This window comes from Calypte anna, chromosome 1 (assembly GCF_003957555.1).
Source record: "Calypte anna isolate BGI_N300 chromosome 1, bCalAnn1_v1.p, whole genome shotgun sequence".
In the NCBI taxonomy this organism is placed as follows: domain Eukaryota; kingdom Metazoa; phylum Chordata; class Aves; order Apodiformes; family Trochilidae; genus Calypte; species Calypte anna.
In genome coordinates, this window is record NC_044244.1 from 62713805 (window position 1) to 62733811 (window position 20007).

The 20007-nt window shown below is 44.8% G+C and overlaps 1 protein-coding gene across 1 annotated transcript in view; it reads left to right on the plus strand.

Annotated features, from left to right (window-relative positions):
* The window catches only part of WNT5B (Wnt family member 5B), a 72817-nt gene that overhangs the window by 36729 nt on the left and 16081 nt on the right, over positions 1 to 20007 (plus strand). The window contains exon 2 of the mRNA XM_030447761.1: positions 19579 to 19724. Coding sequence (XP_030303621.1) covers positions 19579 to 19724 — 146 coding nt within the window. The remainder of the gene's footprint in view (positions 1 to 19578; positions 19725 to 20007) is intronic.

Here is a 20007-nt window from a genome sequence, read left to right on the forward strand (position 1 = left end):
TAGAGAAACTTGGGAAAATGGCTTTCACCTGATGGTGTCCATGAACTAACTGTGAAAAGAGTTCAAACAGTCACATAAACTGAACCATCTCTACGGATTTCCAGCACTTTCAAGAAAGTATGTTTGAAGTTCATGTTTTTTAAAGGTCCATAGTCTTGTGTAATGGTAGCTTAATGTTTCAACATTGGGCACTGTTGCAGTAGCGTTAAAAATGGGTTAAATTCTACCAGAGATCAGGTAGGGCTTTTCAAAACAGTTTCAAAACAGCAGGACTGCCCTTCTGTTTCCACAGGGCTGTAAGGAAGAAAAAAAATAAAGTTCACATTTGTTCAACACAACAGGGTGCATTTTAATACTGTTTAGATTATAAAATACTATGAAAATCAGCCTAGTTGCATGTTTACTGGGACTTTCACCATGCTGAAGGAATAGGCTTTGTTTTAATAATAATGTAAATTTATCTGCTACAGTAACACCCATGGCTACATCTTCACCTACAGAGTGTGCAGACCCCACTGGCAACTTAAGAGGTTAAATGTTTAGATTTCATCTGGCTTTTTTCTTTCCTTTTTGCTTTGAGTTGGAGGCAATGCAAGTTGAAGGACTGAGGCCCTGATCATGCAGTGAGATCCCTGAGCACGTAAGCATCTCTATCGACATCAGGCTGTGGTTTGGCAGCACAGAGAACCCACCAGTACGGCTTCTATTGTTGGCTCAAGAATGGGGTGGCTGCACGATGTGAAGCGCTGACCTGGTATTCACTCGCTCTGCCTGCTCAATTTAATTCAAGAAGTTTTTGACAGGTTAACATTTTACTAGCAGACTTTATGCTGGATCAGGTATCACTGTACACAGCTCCAGCCAGATCAGGTATCGTCTGCACCCCTGCGGCTGGCGCACAGCCAGCGTAAAATTGGCGTTGGCTCCGTATCGTGTGCGCTGGCTCATTCAGCAGAAGTGTGATCACATGCCTTGGCCCGATCCCGATCAAATTTGTACTCCTGGGTGATCCAGCAATGTGCAGACCTGGTTTCAGCGATTGTGGAGCCGCAGCTGCACACAGTCGCTGCACCAGGCTGTCACCCAGTACGAATTATCTCTGTCGCGTTAGTATGTTGTGCTGTCAAGGGGAACGGAGGGTGTGTGAGGGGGGTGGTTATGTTTAACCCTCAGGTTAATAAGACAATATTTAGGGAGGATGGATTTTGCCACCACACTACAGGTCTGCTGTGCTCAGACCAGTCACTGAGCATCAGGATAGAAGAGGAGCATTTCCATGACACGAGGAGCAGGTGAAAGGTGCGACGTCTTGCACACCGCGTGGGCAGCCCCAAGTGAGCATTGCTTGGCTGAAGACAGTGAGGTCGTTTACCAGAAGGCTGAGCCCGCTAGACATCAGGAAACCTGTAAAAGAAATGTGGTACAAAGGTGGTGTTGGTGTATCTTAGCGATTGTTGCATTACTCATAGCTGGCAAAGCTAGGAGCAAGTTATACAAGTCATTCTGAAAGAGTGCTAATGAAGTCTTTTACCGTATTATCCCAAATTCAGCTGCAGAATCTTCCTGTGGAAATAATGTGGCATTCCCTCCCTCTAAGCCTTTTACCTTCAAACCACATTTGAGAAGTGGGGAAAGGCATACGCTTTAAGGCATAAAAGCTTACCTGAAATACTTTTTTCTTTATGTTTTAGCATGTTGTGTCTTTAAAGCCTATTGTGTGTAACAAACAAAGATTGGAGATAGGTGATGCATCTTCTGGAGCCCCTGAAGTTCCCTTTCTCACAATTTTTATACTTCAAGCATCTGTTCTTTTTTTTGAACAATTAAGATTTATGATTAAATGGAACAGCCCTGGAATTGGACTCATAATCCTAATCTACTGTGGGATGGTTTTTTTGAGAGGGGGATACCAGTGTTTTTCTAGTAGATCTTTATTGCTCACTTTTTCTAAATGATAGATGTTTGGAAATAGAGATTGGGAAAGACAAAAGTGCATGAAAAGGGCCAGTTTATCACATGGTTGTTCAGCTAATATTTGTGTTTCCAGGAATAAGGAAATATCTGCCATGTTTTTCATGATCTCATATGGTATAAATAGGAGGTGGTAATCACCCTGCGATAAAATGCATTTTATTAAAAATCTCTGCCTGCCTCGTATACATTCTGACAGCTGATCTGTCCCCGTGGAACTGTCTCCAGCATTCCAGCCCCTTGAGCAGCTCCCAACAGCCACTTTCTCTTTTTGAAAGCACTTGCCAGATAAATGTTTCATTTGTTTTTTGTTGGGGTTTTTTTCCCTAATTACACTGGTGTTCAGGAGAGGCCGGACAGTTTTGCTTGGCAGAGCTTCAGGGGGATCTGCATCACTTGCTTGTGGCTTCTGCAATTGGAAATAATTCGTGCTGATAAAGCTACACCTTTGCCTGTCCTCTGTCTTTTACTGTGTGGTTGGGCATAAGGTTCATGAGGTCTTTCTTCAGCTCCCATCTCAGTCCAGCTGTAATTGTTTCTTTTGCTTGTAAATTTGCAGGGTAGCTTTTGGCTCAAAATAATAATTTAGGAGGTAATGTAGAGTCCTTTCCTACTCTTCTTTTTCTTTTGCCACTCTATTTCATGTGTTTTCTGCATTTTTATGGCTTCAACCATGGAATTAAATACTTGTTAATTTACCCATAGGCATCTGCTTAGCATTTGGCTTTTTCTTACCTATGGGCTGTAGCCACCGGGACTGCAGGGCAGAAATTACACAAAAAATAAAGCCAGCCTGTGGTCTGCAAACTCTTCTCTTCCTTTTGATGTATTGAACCTTAAATTAATTCCTGAAGTACTAGACTTAAATGCCTTATTTCCTCTAGCTGACAGTACTACTTTCCCTTCCTTGGCTCCTTGAGAGTCTGTGCCACTTTTTGCCTTGTGCCTTGCAATCCTTCACACTGGGTTGCACCATGTGCCATCCCAGTCCAAGTGCCTGAAAGAGGAGAGGCAGCTTCATCCCAGGGAGCAATGAGCTGCAGGAAGAGGGTATCCGGGCAGCTCAGATTCATGTGCTGCACCCCCTACAGCTATGATGATTGGGCAGGTAGGGGCCCAGTGGGGCCCTTGTTCTTGTAGAGCTCTAGGCTTTCATTTGAAACAGTGGAGCTTTCCACCCTTGGGAAAAAAAAAAAGGGCACCGATGACTAGAGCTTCACTCATCTGTTGCAGAGGCTGCAGGCTGGTTGCCTTTTGGGGTGTATCCTGCTACAGTCCCTTAGCTAATTTCCTGTTACTGGCTGATGTTGAATTTTCAGTCCTTTTGTCCAGCCCACCATGACATTACTTCTCAATTTAAAGCATTTTGCCACAGCCTAAGCTTCTGTGGGGAAATTTCTCCTCTCCAAAAAATGCAGCTGGCTTAACAAGTAGTTCAGCTAGTGCTGTTTTGGGACAGGGTACAAGTTTTAATGTCAGCCTCACTCCAGGGGCCTACAATTGTCCTTCAGAAATTGCCTTCCAGACCTTCATTACCTCTGAAGCATGTTCACAAAAACCAACTAAGCCTGATAGAGCACATGGTTTTAAACCAAGTTTAAAATTCATTTAGTGTAACTTTTGAGAAGTCAGTTTGGGGAATGTTTTTCGTATGTGCATGAGATCAAAATAGTCCTTTTGCATTGTTGGCACCTGAGCCAGCTTCATCACCTTCTGACATGGCTTAGCAAAACATTGGTGCCAGCTTGTCATGGAGAGAATGTAGTGCTCATCAGTGTTTCTCACCCAGAGTGGACTCCTGACTACTGCTGTGGATCTTCCCTGCTCTTAGCAAGGTTTCAGAGAAGCTGCAGTGGAGTGTTTTAGAGGTTCCTTTCCTTTCTTCAATGTAAGCAAGAATGATCCCCTAGAACTCTTCTGCGAATGCAACTAGTAATTACTTGACAAAGATCTCTATTAAGACCTATGCATTAAAGTGTAGGCAGAACAGAGAACAGGTGTGTAATGTGGATATTTTAGATACATGAGCATATATAATCTATGTTCACATACATACATGCATATAGAAATCAGGATAGGGCTGCTAAGCGAATTAATTCCCTTTGGAATTCATGCTGGTTAAAATTTTTTTCTTTTTTTTTTTCTTTTTTTTTTGCCAGGGATTGCAGAGGAAATGTAACTGTGAGTGTATTGTTTAGAAATTCTAACATTAGGATCCTCTTGCATTGCAGAGCTCTGTTGTGGAGCTTAGGACACTGTGAAGCTTTCCTTGAAAATAAAAATAATGGTGTTTTTTTCTGTACTTTGCAGGTATTGTGACTCTAATGAGTGGTACACGAGGCAGTATTTTAGGATTACATGGCTCCTGCACAAAGTAATTCTGATCTATCACATATTTCCTGGTGTTGGAGGTGGCTTACTCAAAATACAGTATGCTGTGAATATGTGGTTAGGAGTGCAAAATTCAGAGCTGATGCCTCAATGAAGGCTCCAGCTCTGAATTTGAGCCTTTGGGATTTGGGTATTTTATTCAGGTTTTGATTTTACTTGTCCATGAAGAGCTGGCAAGAATATGGTCAGAGGATATAAAGCGCAAAAGGTCCGGAGCTGGTTCCCAGTTTTGCTGTTAAATTGGCCACAGCAGTTGCTGGTGGGACAGATTGAACAAAGTATGAATTAAAGGATCATTCAGAGAACAAAAATAATGTTATGGACCAGGTAACCACACTTGAACATCATGGACTTGTCATGTATGTCTTATCTGCTCTGGTGGGACAGAGCTGTCTGGTGCTTAGAGCAAGTGTCTGGGCCCCTGGCAGCAGGCAAGTCTCTGACTCCATCGAGCATTTCACACCCTTTGTGGCTTCTATGAAGCTCAGTGCTCAGTGGTTAAAGGCATCGAAGGCATCCTGCTCTGGGAGGGCAGGATGTAAAATCCCACGTTCAGCAGTTGCAGTTCAGTTCATTGGGTGCTGTTTTAGATGTTGGGCTTCATCTTTTCTTTATTAGCAGTACTGAAGAATATCAAGATGGCAGAAGGTATCTGATGTAATAATTATTATTAAAAACAGTAGCACAGCAACAAAGAGACCTTTCAGGTAGCAATTGCTTTCATAAGCCATTCCTGGAGATTGAACTCAGACCTTTTACAACTTGATCTAAAAGGGGCAACCCCTGCAACCACAACACAGACATCATATGTCTGACCTGCTGTGTGGTACCTGTTACAGCAGCAGGTTTGTGCAATCTCCCTCTCTTAACAGCTGTTTAGTCCAAAACCCAGCAGAAGTGGCCAGATGCTTTGCATGTGCATGTGCGTAGCTCCACTGAAAGCCGGGACATTCAGCCTGTGATAGAGAAATTCAGGCCTTTGGTTGGGGCTGGAGAAGTGGGTGCAGCCTCCCCTCTGCTGAAGGTTTCTAGCAGTCAGGGCAGATGTGACAATAGTAGCTAGCTTGCTAGTAAGTGTTACATGGCTGTCAGGCCAGCTTGTTGGTGGTCTTCTTTGTAAGAAGCTCCAAGGCATCGATATCTGAGCTTGTCCCTCGGTGATAAAGCCTTGTCAGGGGCCTTAGGAGTGAGGTGCAGAGGTGGGTAATTCATATATTCAGATCCTGCAGGAAGGCAAGGGTTTGAGGGAGGGTAATTATGTTGCTATATGGTTCTTAAAACACAGGATTTTTGTACCCATGGATTACTGCAGCGTTACTTTTAACTCTGGACCAGGGCCACCAGCACTTTTTCAGGTAGTAAGTAGCATTCTAAAATTGTCTAGAATTGGACCAAGTTATGTCATCTGCCCTACAAGCACTGGCTTCAAAGTAAGTACTTAAGGGAAAAATGAAAAATAGGGCAGTACTGTTTTGGAAACATGCTATGAAAATCAGAGTTGGAACCCAGCACAAGCTGCAGGTGAGAGTTATGAAACACAGTTATATGCAGAACACAGGATAAAGAAACAAAATATAGTTTTATACTTAATGGAAGATTTACATTAGTTTTGGCCAGTGGGAGGTTACTTTAATATCTTCTTCCTAAAAGTAATCCTACAGAAACTGTGGTTGCTACATTTCCCTGATTTTTCTGAAAGTTTTCTGCTGTGACTCCAATAGGTGCACACAGAAGTGGTAGCAAAAGAAGGTGCTTGCAGAAGCTGCTTCTGTTCTTGCTTTCATTCTTAAGTATGCACAGATGTGCTAAAACCCCATTTGAACTCTAATTTCACCTTCGTGTGTTATCTGCCTGTGCACGCCAAATATCTTGAAAATCTTCTCTGAAAGTATGGGTGCAAAATGAAGGGCATATGCAAACAGAGTAGGAAGAGAGTATGGAGTTTACTATGTCACAAGTGAAAATATTAAAACAGGATCTGTGTTTTAAACTAGCTCTTTCAACTTGTTTCTGCTCCATTCAGAAAAAAACCCAGAATAATTCTTTGCCTACAATATAATGTAAATTAATCTTCTCTGTGATCAGACCCTGTCATGTACAATGAGAACACAACTTTAATACAGATGGTTCCCAGTTAAAAAAAAAAAACAACCAAAAAAAACCCAACCAAAAAACGTGCATGTACAGGAAAATGCAATCTAGAAATACAGCTTTTATTCCTTTTTTTTTTTTTTCCCCTAGCATACATGCTGACTAAATTATGTAGAAAAGCTGCTTGCTTTCCACTATTTCACCCTTGAGATCTAGTATTTTCCTACTCTTGTCAGTGTTGTTGTTCCATGCTTTTTGCCAGCAATCCCAGTCTGTATTCTTTATGTTCCTTTTGGAGCAGTGAATCGTTTCATAAGAAGATTATTCCTTGATGCCCTGAAGCGGGAAATGTCAACAAAAATCTTGAAACCTGTGAAAATATTTATATAATGGCAGTGGTTGCCAGGACATGAGAAACAACAGGTAACTAAATAATCCCCCTTTGCAGATCCATAGCACCTCTCCTTTGGCAAAACGAGAGGTCTACATAATCATGTAATACCAGCAGGTTTGTAGCATTTCAAGTTGCTTCACAGGTTTTATGCCTCATTGCATCTGTGATGAAACTGATCCCCAGAATGTATCCTCTGCACGGGTGGGAGGTTAGTACCTGTGCCTTAACTTTGTTTGAAATCCTGGATGTTTGGGCTCCTGCTGTCTCACGTTAGGTGCCCAGAAGTGTAGGCACGAAATCAGTTTTGGAATCTAAGTTTTGGAAACTTCGAGCTGAATGACTTTCCAGCGTCACATGCTGGGTTTGCTGCAGGGCCAGGAGTACAGCTCAGATCTCCTGGCTCTCTACCCACTGCCTGAACGGCAAGGTTAGTCCTCAGCTTCATTTCAAGGGATCCTAGAGGGCGCTGGCATTTTAGCAAGTCAGCTGGCAACTCTGCTGTGTTTTGTTTAGAATGGTTCACATTCTTCCATCTAATTCCCGCACTGAAAAATTCCAGCTTCCCATTTTCCCTGAGCTGTCCCAGCAAGACGTATTAAATATGCAGATGTGATGGCACACACTCACACACGTGCTTTTCCTGAAGCAACCCCTCAAAGTTTGTTCTGGATGTTTGTTTTACTCCAGTTTTTCTAATCCCCAAAGTGACATTAAACAGATTTTTTTGTTTAACCTTTGTATGAAGCACTCTCTCTCCCTTCATTTGTAAGGATATGTGGTTTTAGTTACATTTTGTTATGTTCCTTTGTGCATGGAGCAGACACTGTAAATGAAAACATATAATTATTATACACCATGTACAAATGTCTTTTTAGACATCTCCCATACATGATTTCCCTAGAACATAGTTTGGACATGGACATCACTATATTTTCAAAAACCATTCATGTCATAACTGCTTGCACTCTATGAGGGTTCAGCAATGTGAAGGCTGTCCACCCCAAGTCTTGGAAATACATCTCAAAGGCAACAGAAGTGGAAACTGAGAGCAGGACTAAGAGCTAGGAGGCTTGGTAGCCCATTTTCTAATGATTAATCTCTCAGTACAAAACCAGCACTGGGCCTGACTGAGGAGCTGCACACTGTCAGCACGAGCGAAGTAAAGACAATGAAAAAGTTGGCTTCTGCTTCCAGTGAGGAAGTTATTTTGCTGGAACAGCATAAATCCTTAATAGGATTTCTTGCTTTCTCTGCAATAGAGAGACTCAGGCAATTCCTTGTCACCTCCTACACCCCTGCCTCATCCAGGGATGAGTACATGTATCCTCATTCACCAGCTTTCTGTGGTCCCCACCTGCAAACACACACACAAGCATGACCCATCTGTGCACTGCAGCCTGCCCCCCTCACCTACAAGACAAGCATTCCTTACCTTCTCTACAAATACAGTATTTTTTGCAGGATAAACACATTTTTCACTTCGAGAACTTAATATTTGTCAAAAAAAGCCTAGATTGCATTCCAGATGTACAGCTGTTCCACCTACAGAAATCCCATAGTCTTGCCTAGTCAACATATCCAATAACATATTGCCCAGAGAGAATAAATATGTTCAAGATAATGGGGGGAAAATTCTCTGGTAGTGTATATATCCTTTTGAATGATAGCATAAAATAGATCATTTTCATTTTCTCTGAATGGTAACGGGAAGAACTTAACCCACTGGATTTCTCCCACTTCATACTTGTTTTCCTTTTAGCTTCAAGGGAAGAATAAAAACATTTCTTCCTTTGAAAAAAAAGCTGTCTCCTATAGACTGTTCTCTTGTGTATGCTGTGTTCTGCCTGAGGTATTTCTGTAAACATAGATTTAATAATAATGGTATTTACACATTTTCACTGAAGGATCTTTAAGTGCATTGGAGCCCGTGATGTATCACACCATCCACAGACAAGATCACAGTTCAGTTCCTGAATTAAATTTACCTCCCCTTGGCAGATGAAAAAAACTGAATTTCAGAGTTAGTTATAACCAAAACAAGTGGGCTAAGCAAGTCAGCAGTGGTGCTTGGAAGACAAGGTCCTGACCTGTAGTCACCAGACACAGGGTCAGTTCCCCACCTTGCCTGGATCAGCAGAGCTCCAGACGAAGTCACCGTGGGGAAGGAGGACTGTTTGTGCCAAACCATTGGCTTTGTACGTGCTCCTTGCTGGAAATGCCAATGCAGTGCAATTTAAGTGCCATGCATTATATGGCCAACGAGTACAATTAGCATAAAGGTGTGATGCAGCCTCAGTGACCAGGGAAGGGAGGCAGACTGTCCCTGCAGAGAACGTGGCCTGATGTCCTCTCTGTGCCCAGGGTAAAGTTTGGCTAGAGGAGAGGATTTTTGTCTTCCAAGGTGTGTTTGCTTTTGAGGAAAATGCCCTTCCCTCTGACAAATTAGTGCATGATTGTCTGCACACCTGGATTTTCACCAGGAATGAGAATCACTCAGTTGTTACTGGTTTCGTTCTTCAAGTGTGATGCTGTGACTTGGTGACACTCTCACACCACCTGATGCTGTAGGTGTATGATTATTCAAAGATTACATCAACCCACATTGCACCAAAAGAAGCAGTCCTGCCTTTCCTCAGCTTTTGATAGCAAACTGGATTGAAAAACTGTTTGGAATTAAAAGCCAAAACATCCAAGTGCCTTTCTGAAGTTTGCAGGATCTTAATGATCCAAACTGGGTACCCTTATCCAGCCCAACTGCACCTGCTGCAGGAACTATGACTTTTAAATCACTATTTGAAGAGCTGTGAACTGTGAGTACTGCTGAATGGACTCTCAGAACAGCTTAGGGTCAAATTCTGTGGTGCCCATCCTCCTCAAATTGAACAGCACTTTATGAGTGGATGAGATGTTAGATAAGTACTTACATTTTCCAGATAATTTAACCCCATGGAGTTTTCTCTTTCATGTCAAAAGCAGGAAAGGGAAAGCTCAGTTTTCCACAGGCACCTCTGAAACCTGATCCCTTATTTTGAAGCCTAGGTGCGGGCTGATCTCTTTGCAGGATAAAGTCCTTAGCAATGAAGTGCAGGATGTGCTCAGAAACCCTCAGGATGGGTGGAAAGCCTGTCTGGTGACAACTTCCACTGGCTCAGTTGATATAAAATGAGTTTTGACTTTCACTAGCCCTGCTGGGCCAGCAGAGCTGTAGGAGGAGAAGATGGGTGCTATTCTGGTGTCTGTACCACCAGCATAAATGTCATATTACAGTTCATGTTGAGGAGAGAAGCAGGAAAAATGCATAGCTTTTTTTGGAAAGGTTTTGGATAGCTTTGGCAGTTGAAATATATATATAATATGCTTTGAAAACTGAGTTAAATTCAAAGTCATTGAAAAGGAATAAATTTTAGTAAAGTGCACTTGCAACTTTAGTTACTTTTCCAGTTCTTTTTTCTTTATGTTCAGGAAAGGATTTACAAAGCAGCAAATAGTAGTTGCTGCACTGGAAACCTCATCTGTTCAAAACCAGATAGTTTTACACAGAGGCAGATTTCAAATTAATGCTTTGTTACTAAATTTTTAAAGCTCAGATTTAAATTTATTTTCTTCTATTACCATGTTCTTGCACTTGATGTCTTGCCCTGGTAACACAAGGGCTTTGGCAGCCATATGGGCTTAAGTAGTTCCTGTCCAAGAAGCTGATGTTCACCCTCTGTGCAGTTGTGCCCTCAGGCTGTGGCAGTGAGCTGTGAAATCAGTCAGGGAACGGATCCACAATCAGAAAAACCTCATAGGAATATAACTTTTCTTGATGCACCAGTGTGACTCCATACAAATCTAACTCAGGCAAGGGTGGAACTGTTGTGGCTCAGCCCCCTCCAGCCTCTTGGTCCTGCCCAACTCTGCTGTGCTTCCGATTCCTACATGAACCAGTCCAGGTTTATAAACAAGTAAAACTCAGTCTTTTGTTTTTATAGGGTTAATTTTGAATCTTTTCCATTCCTTCTATCATCTGTTTAACTGCTTATATTGTCAAGGGACTTTGAAAGAGAAGTGTGCTGGGCACAGGTCTGGGATCAGCCCCCGGATTGGAAGGGGTCTTTATTACACTGGTCATGCTGCCAACAGGACCATATTATCATGCTCTGGCCTCAGTTTTGGCATCCTGAGCTCTAAGGGACAAGCTGGCACATGAACAAATGGGCGTGAGCTGAACATGAATAAATTTAGACTGGAAATTAGAGTCGCAGTTTTTGCATGGTGAGATGCCAGACAGATTAGGGACCCCAAATAATCCACATCTTTCAAGATGTTCACAGACTTTATACTTGGGATCATATGATGTGCTACTGAAAAGAAGCATGACCCTTTGTTCCTAATATTAGACCTTATATACTTAAAAATAAGGTGCAGTGATTTAACTGAACAGTCTAGTTAAGTCGGTATGGATCTTAATTTTGAAGGCTTGCTTTTGGTTTAAAGGGTAAGTAGCCTACACAACACTGATTTACTGATAGAACTCTTCCAGATTAGGTTTGCTGGATACACATTTTGCTGACAATTTGTATCTAGAAGCCCTTTATTTAACCAGGTAATAATGTTACAATGGCATTTTACAAAAAAATTCTTAAGTAGGCTACTCTATTTTCTGAGGTTAGAATTGCACATATATGATTGGCGTTAGAGTAAAAGTGAGATATAAAATTATCTTCTTCTTGGTACAAATGTATCTGCAGTCTATTCCCAAGGTGGCTTGAACAGGTTTAGCTTACATCTGTTGCATCCAGCATTAACAGGAAATTCCTAACCCCAAGTAACAGTATGGAAGGTAAGTTCTGAAATTGGTTAGTTCAGTGTAATTTTCTGATATATGTAGGGTTTATTTATAGTGTTTTAGCCTTTTCTCTATTTTTTTAATACAAAAACTTAGAAGCATGCTTGGAAAATGTTGTTGGTTTGGTTTGGGTTTTTTTCATTGGTTTGAAAACTGTGTTAACTATGTAGACGATACAGTTGATACACTGGGGCATTATTCCCAGAATGTTTTGTTTACTGGTCACCCTTGAATGGCCTGTATTTGGGCAGGAACAACACTTAATTGATGGCAGAAGTGTCTGATGGTCGAAAGGATGGAAAAAGCAAGCAGATTTTAGTTTTGATCTTGATTCAGCAATAATAAGTAGGCATATACTTACTTTTAAACACCTGGTTTAATGCATTGCTGAAGGGAGACAAAATCTTCACCACAGATTTACTGTTTTTGAACTTGTTACTCAGCCCTTCCTGCACTTCTCTTTCCCTTTCTGTAAGGTAAGAGAAAAATAATGGCTGTTAGAGCTGTGGGATCTAATGTATGGGGTGTATGTGCTTGCTTTGAAATTCTAGAGTGGAGGAAGAAAAATGGTCATTAACATTATTTTCATTAGACGGGACTTTTTAAGAACATCTTTGAAGACTCTAACAGGAAGGAGAGAAATTTAATTAAGTTTGAATTTATTCCGTGCCTTCCCATTTCCTTTGGAATATCGTGCTTTGCTGTCAATGATTTAACTGACAGGAGACTATTGATCCAAGTTGGTCTGACACCAATCCCTGTGAGGGGCACCGAGGTGCTGAATGTCCAAGACAGAGCAGAAACTGCATCTCCCTGTTTGCCCTGGTCATTCACTTCCAGAGAGCTAAGAACTACTGCAGCAGCAGTTTAACTGCATTTTACATACTTTACTGTCTTTGCCAGTTAATGTAATTATTACAGAGCATGGAACAAACTGAAAGGAATATGTACTCAGAGCAAAAATTAAGTGCAGGCCTGTGAGATGTAGAGACATAATCTTCTCAGTCTGGGATGGCTCCAGTAGGACGGGGAGAGACCGACACCCCTTTGGGGAGGATGAAGGGTGCTCTGTGCTTTGCAAGATCAGAGTGAAGAAGAAAACACTTAAAAGTCATCCATCTGCTTCCATCCCCTAGCCTGTTTTAGAATCTCTGCAGAGAAGTTGCTATGACTTGGACTGCTTTTCGCTGCCTCATCCACACTGTTGGAGAACATTGTCCTGTTATCCTTCCTAATCTTCAGAGAGGGCTGTGCGTGCTCATTACCACCATAATGAGAGTCCAGAGTTTTCATGCAAATCCTGCAGCCAGCATCAGCTCTCTAACAGGACTAGGGCTGCCCTTCTGTCACTGCTTGAGGGGTCCATGTCATGGTCAGCTATGGCAGGCCAACAAACCAGATCCAACAATTGCCCTTGAAGAAGAAATAAAAAAGGGATGCACTTTCTTCTTTTTCACTTTCCTCATGTTTTATTCCCCTCTAAGATGGCTAATCCTCCATGAAAAATTAACACTTGGGTAAGGTGTTGGCTGGATGGCCTTAAGGGTTGGAGTCTTTCATTCCTAAGAAGCCACAATGCTGGGGAGCAGCAGTGTGGGCTTCCTAACCCTGCCTGGGCTTGTGTTTCAATATGACCTCCCATGGCTCCTTTGAGCAGGTCTGGTGAACAATTTCTGAAGCAGAGATTGTTAATACAATTAAAGAGATGGGGTGCCTGTTTCGCAAGTAAGCTGTGGCACTGTGGGCATGTGAAATAAGCCACTGAACGGTCATCAGAGGATAATGCCTGGTGCTTTTTTCAAATATATGTGTGAAATGATTTGTTAGATTATGATTACACATAGTGGAGCTGGTCTAACTTCTTACAGGGCTTGCCCATGTAAATAGATGAGGCTAAGAAGGTTTCAGTTCATTATTACAGATGATTTGCTGTAGCCCCAGAAGCACTTGTATTCTAGTAGTTGTGGGAACAAGAACTGCAAAATTTGGGCCAGACATGCCCTAATTCAGTTCTCTGGCTCACAACTGAAGCCACCAACATGCAAATGGAGTTCCCATGGAAAACCGCATGGCCTGGATCTGTCCCTGGGAATATCATAAATATGGATGTTTTCCAGGCAGCCATGTAGCTGCTGGGATGGATCTGAGTTGCTTCCTTCTGGATTTCAAACAATCAAAATCAAATTTGTTTCAGCTCTACAGGTTGCTGCTACACCTCTTGCACTTTTTTTTGGGACGTGGTCTCAGTGAACCCAGTTAGACCAATAATAGTATTAAATCTTTTGTAAGAGCACAACTACCATGAATCACCTTGAGAGGGAGGAGGGTCATGTCCTCCCTCCATGTGTATCCTTGGAGTTTGTTTCTTTTTTTTGCAGTGGGTGAGATGGTCTTGCTCCAGGTGAGCCAGTTGCCTGTCATGTGAAATATTGTAGCATAAATTACAGTGCTCATAAGGCTTTAAATATATTCTGTATTTTTCACTAATGGGGAGCTGTTTTACTCATAGAATCACTATGCTTTAAACCTATTCTGTTTTTAAATGGTGAAAATATTTAGTGTATAGCTTCTTTTGTTGCCTAATACATCTGCTTTCCTTGCAACCTTCCTCCATTCTAGCTCTCCTTGGTGAGGCACTTCAGGGACAGCTGTCACTAGCTCTGCTGAGACTGGCAGGTATATCTTGGCATTTGCTGCACTACATGCCCTGGTGACAGTGAGAATGAATGTCATTGGCCAAGGGAGTCATGGAAAAATGAAAGAGCAAGGTAGTGGTGAAAGGAAATCTGGATCTGTCAGCAGGGGTGACAGGTGATGAGATGCAGAAAAAGGTAGCACATGAGCACATCAGAAGATAAAACTGAGTCTGTAAGTACCAAAAGAAACAAGCAGGACATAAGCAGGAACAATCTGCTCTTCCAGTGGAGACAGACAGTGTGTAACAATTCAACGAGGCAAGGCAATGCTGAAACAAAAGAGAGAGACACGAATGGCTGATATACTGGGATACTTGGAGAAGGTTTTATTACACCTTCTGAAACACTCCATCAGGATCTGGACCTATGGAGGCAGCTCCAGTTGCTGTTTGAGTAATAATCACAATACAAATAAAATAACACATTTAGATCTGGGAAGGTTGACTCCAGTACAGCAACGTGATGGTTACAGCACTGGGAAAGGAACAATCTGGCAGCAGGGGAGCCACACAGGACCAAACAAGTGGAGGGTGGTCAGATAAAAGATGATTTAAGTTTCTGTGTGAGTGATGGAATCTAGCATCAAGGGCATCAAGGGACTTCTTTTTTTTTCTCTCTCTCTCTCTCTCTCTTTTTTTTTTTTTTTTTTTTTTTTTACTACAATCCCTTTAAAACTGGTTCAGCTGAATGGGCAAGTATGCAACTTTAATGATATTCCTGAGGTCTTTGTAGGAACTGTGGTTACAACCAAGCCTGGCTGCCAGAAGCAGATATATAGCAGGACATTACAGTATGTCTCTCTGCTGTCAGGAAGCAGGACCAACCAGAGGGCAGGGATTCCCTTTCAAGCAGAATGTGTAAAGCCTCCTTCTAGAGTAATGCATGTTTACTGGCTCCTTCAGTAGAGACCCTACTTCAGTGAATATTTTTCCTGTCTTGAGTAAGTGACTATGTCCGGAGAGAGCAATAAATGTTTCTGGATGCGCTGGACATTGTGAGGCATTAAAAACAAGCATTGAACCTCAGTCAAGTTGCAAGATTAAACAAGAACCCAAAAGCAGCTCTTGATCATTACAGGGAGAATGTAAATCCAGTTCTCCCCAGCCTGGGAGAAAGCAGACAAGAGGCAGAAAAAAGGATCATTGGAGTTACATGGAAGGAGACCTACGTTTTCTTTCAAAACTCTTACAGCACTTTTTATCAAGATCTGTGTCACGCTTGGGGACATCCAAATTTTTTGAAAGACAGTAAGGATAGGATAAGAAATTTGCATGAGTAACTCTCCTCATTTATCAGGTCTGTCTTCCAGCCAGGGTTCAACTTTTTTCATGGTCTGCCAAATCTTTGCAAATGATCTCATGGACATGACCTTCCCTTCTTTCCTGGAGTTTTGAGCCTCCATCCAGCAAACGCAGCCGGGATGGTATTGGGAAAGCAGTGATAGCTCTCCAGCTGCTCTGCTGTGACTTTCAAAACTCAGTGTGCATGTTTTTGCTTTGTGCTCAGTTGTCACCTCTGAAAATCAAACAAAGGCAAACACAGGTACTAATTTTAGGTAGCCAGGCAACGCAGTAGACAGTTGCCTAGGGCAGCAGACTGTTGAATGCAGCAGAATGCCAAGGCTTTATGAAGATGAAGGCTTGCTGCCACTGTTCTTCCCCCTAAGTACTCCCTACTACAAGTAATAGACCTTCAATCCTGTTTTCAGGTGACAGTGGTCTGGGTGCCCGCAGTGCTCAAACTACAGTGTGGGTTCATTGACTCCATTTGAGTGGGCCAGGTCCACTGGAAAGGGTGGGAGGGGGCCTTTCCCAGCAGAATCAGAATGTTTCTATGGCCACTTCCTTTTCTCCTGCAGAAGCAGTGTGAGCTCATGTGAGTGGGCTGCTGCAGGGGAGGGATGGTTTGAGATGAAAGTAGGAGTCACTTGGGTGGCATGGGGAGGACAGGGGTGATGGCCATGAGGGGTGATCTGCCTGGGATGAGGTTGGGCTCTCCTGGATCTGAGACAAGGCTTATCCAGGGAACAGAAAGTCAGGTGAGACCAGCTTTTTCCAAGGCCTTCCCAATACATGTTAGTGTAATGATCCTATTCATATCACTCATATGTAGCCACCCCAAAATCCTGCTCACTCCTAGCTTCCTTCTCCTGAATCCCCTAAGTCCTGATGACCCTGCCATTATCCCCTCAGTCGTCCAGAATTAGCCACTGTCAGATCCTTACTCCCCCTCTTACCTGACATTTCACTGATTCTGTTAATCCCAGATCTCCAGCAGCCCCACGTCACCCCACTTCTCATGTTTACAAAATTTCAGTCACTTTGCCCACCCAGCTGTGCTTTAGCAGAAAACCTTGCCAAAGTTGTTTGAACCAGCCCTGTAGTTTGACTTTAAAAATGACCCAAGCTTTTTATTTACAAAATGTAAAACTTGCTTTTGAGATTTTGGTGGCAAACAGATAAAGGTGCGAGGAAGAAGGATGGAGAGTATTCTTTGGACTACAGACCAAGTGCTTTGCAGCTTTTGGTGTGGAAGTTGCTGGTTAAGGCTAAATCCCTCCAACAGCACCTCACCTGCTATTACCTCTTTATCTGAAGTCATAAACAGTGAAAGAATTATTTCCAGCACCTTAAAAAGGACTCAGTTCTACATTTAACATCTTAATTCAATGGCTGTCACTCTCACCAGCAGCAAATTTTGGTTAGAACCCAGAGTTCAGACCTTTCCTGCTGAAGATCTCCTTTAGCCGCTGCCTTTCACAAGTTATTAGGTTGGCTGGATATGTGATCCTATCCCATAGGGCAATTTTTGTCTCATGTTTCAAAATAAGATCGTTACCTTGCTTGTAGCTTGTTGGTGGTCAGCTTGCTACTAGCAGTATTTACAACACTTTTCTGTTGTTAATCATTGGCTGCCTTTGCATATTAATACTTAAAATCAGATATTTAATAAATGTTGTATTTTTCTGGACCAAGTTTCATACGAGCCTCTCCCAGGAGTTTGTAGCTGGAAAGGTTTTTGTTTCCATGATGCCCCAGTGCTGGAGGTGGACCACTGGTCCAGCACTCCATGGTGGTACATCTTTGCTGCCCTGTGGAGTGCTGCAGCTATGCACAAGCGCTCAGAGAAGCTCACACATGAACACGGACATTGACATCACCCGTATTTGTGGAAGTGCCTCATCGGCTGATGCCGTCTCGCATTCCTGGCTGGGAGAGGCACCAGGGTGGTTTACTGCTTTCTCAGAATCTGGGAAGAGACTTGGTGAGAGCAAAACTTGGAGATACACCTCTCTCATTGTGTCATCTATTTACATGGCGCGTGCCTTGTGTGAGTGTGTGAGACAGGGAGAGCTTTTTTTTTTTTCGCCTGCCCTAGTGCTTCCTTCTGCCTGTGGTGAGATGGAAAGGTGGGACACCCTCTTCTTTGCCAGCAAGAACGTTTTCTGTATCTAAGTCTGGGTTGGAAATTCTTTAGGTGACATCACACCATGTCTGTGCACACTCATTGTTTGTCATGGAAAAGCCATTCATCCATACACAACTTCCTTCCTCCCCAGACTCCTGGAGATAAACTTTCCATTCTGTCTATTCCCTATAGAAACAGACCCAAAACATGTATGCGTGGCTACACACACATACACCTCACCATCCACCGTCACGCTCGGGGCTGTGGGAGGAGGAAAAGGGAGGATACAGAAGATGTGAATAAAGTCACCCTGTTTTCTTCAGACGTGAATCCTGCTGTGCCCAAGTAGTAAAATTTCCCTCCCACTGAGGTTCTGGGTCACACAAGGCTTTTTTGTCCTGAAGCTAATTCTGGCACTCACAGCCCCACATCTGCCTGCCAGGTGAGGTGGGCCACCAGCTGCAGGTACAACACATCTGGATGGGGGAGGAAGCGAAGCGTGCTGCAAACAAACACAGCAAGTCCACCGTGGTGGGCACGAGGAATGCGATAAAAAATATACTGCAGCGGTCTGAGATGCCGAGTCTGGTGATTCATGTCTCGGGTGCTGCTTGTGAGGCAGAGCGAAAGGCTGAGTATTTGTGGGTCTTGGACCATGTATGCTGTGGCCACAACCTGGGAGCCAGTGGAGGGGACTACATGCTTAACCTGCTCTTGGGGAGCCATCAATGCAAGGACAGGGTCAAGGGGACGCCAGGCCCTGGAAGGAGGTTGTGTGGGGTAGGAGGGGGTGGCATTTGTCTGTGGCAGAGAGGTGTGGACTGCGTGGCCCAGAGGAGGATCGGTCTGTGCAGAAATGGAGGCAGCAGCAGTAGTGTCGATGCTATGATAAGGTGTGTGTTTCCCTGCAGCGTGAGGGAGGCAGAGTGCGAGAAGCATTTGTTATAAGAACCCCCCCAAGTCCCGGGATGCTTGCTTTTGCTTTCTGCCAGTGTTGGGAGGAAAAGGGCTGAATGAGCTGACAGCTTGCCCCTGCCCCAGCTTTAAGGGTTCCCCGTGGGTCAAGCAGGGAAGGGACAGGGGACATGAGGAGCCTTTGAAGCTTTTCTCCTGCCCACCTCCCCTGTCCATAAAGCCATTAGGCTCTGGTGCCAGCCCTATCTGCGCTCGTCGCCAGCAGACCAGCTTCGCCTCACGGACCCCCTGCCCGGGGCATGGGGCCGGGGCCATGGCGTGGGGCCCTTCGAGAGGCCGTTTTGGGGAGAGGGCAGCTCATTTCCGAGCGAGCCCTGCATTACAAAGGCTGCGGAGCCAGTGCCAGCGCTTTGATGTGCCTCGCCGGCTCCCCGCACACCTGCGGCTTCGGGGCTCCCCGCCACGGCCCGGTCCGGCCCGGCCCGTGGTGCACCGGCGGACCGCAGACCGGGAGGAGGGGGTCAATCAAAGGCGGCCAAGTCGGGGCGCCCCGGAGGCTCCGGGGGTCCCTTCCGATGCTCCTGATAGCGAGACCAGCCCCATACGACTCCCCATTCCCCCGGAGAGGAACGGGGAGGCTGTGTCGGTACCGGGGGAGCCCCGCCAGCGCGGCCCCTGCCCCGGGGCCGAGGGAGGGCGGGAGTCTGGGCCGCCGCCGGAGCCCCCAGGAGGCGGCGGCCGGGGGAGGGTCCTGCGGGGGGCGGGGGCGGCGGGCGGCGGGGGAGGGGTGGGAGGGGGGCGGCAGCAGCCGGGCTGTGCTCGCCGCGCCCCCGCCGCACGCAGGCCCCGCTCCAGGGCTTCTCCTCGGCTTTTCTCCGCAGGGCGCCCCGTCCCGGCGGCCGGCTCTGCGGGGGCTGCCCCAACGCCGCCGCCGCCCGCAGCCCACCATGACCGGGCCGAGGCTGGCCCTCGCCGCCGCCCTCCTCTGCAGCTGCACCTCGCCGGTGGCCGACGCCAACTCCTGGTGGTGAGTGAGGGCGCGGGGCAGCCAGCGGAGCCTTTGTGCGCCGCCGTGGTCCGGGGACGGGGGACCAGGGGTCGGGACCGTCCCGGGGCGGGTGGCGGAGCGGGAGCGGAGCTGCTGCCCTGCGTCTCCGCGGGAATTTTCCTGCCTCCCCGGCTTCTTTCGCAGCAGCTCGCTTGTTTCCAGTGTTCCCCCCTCCCACTGTCCCAGCCCTAGTTTTGGGGAGGTGGGACGGAGCCCCCTCTCCTCCTCCTGGGCTCCTTTTTTGTGCGGGTTCGCTGAAATC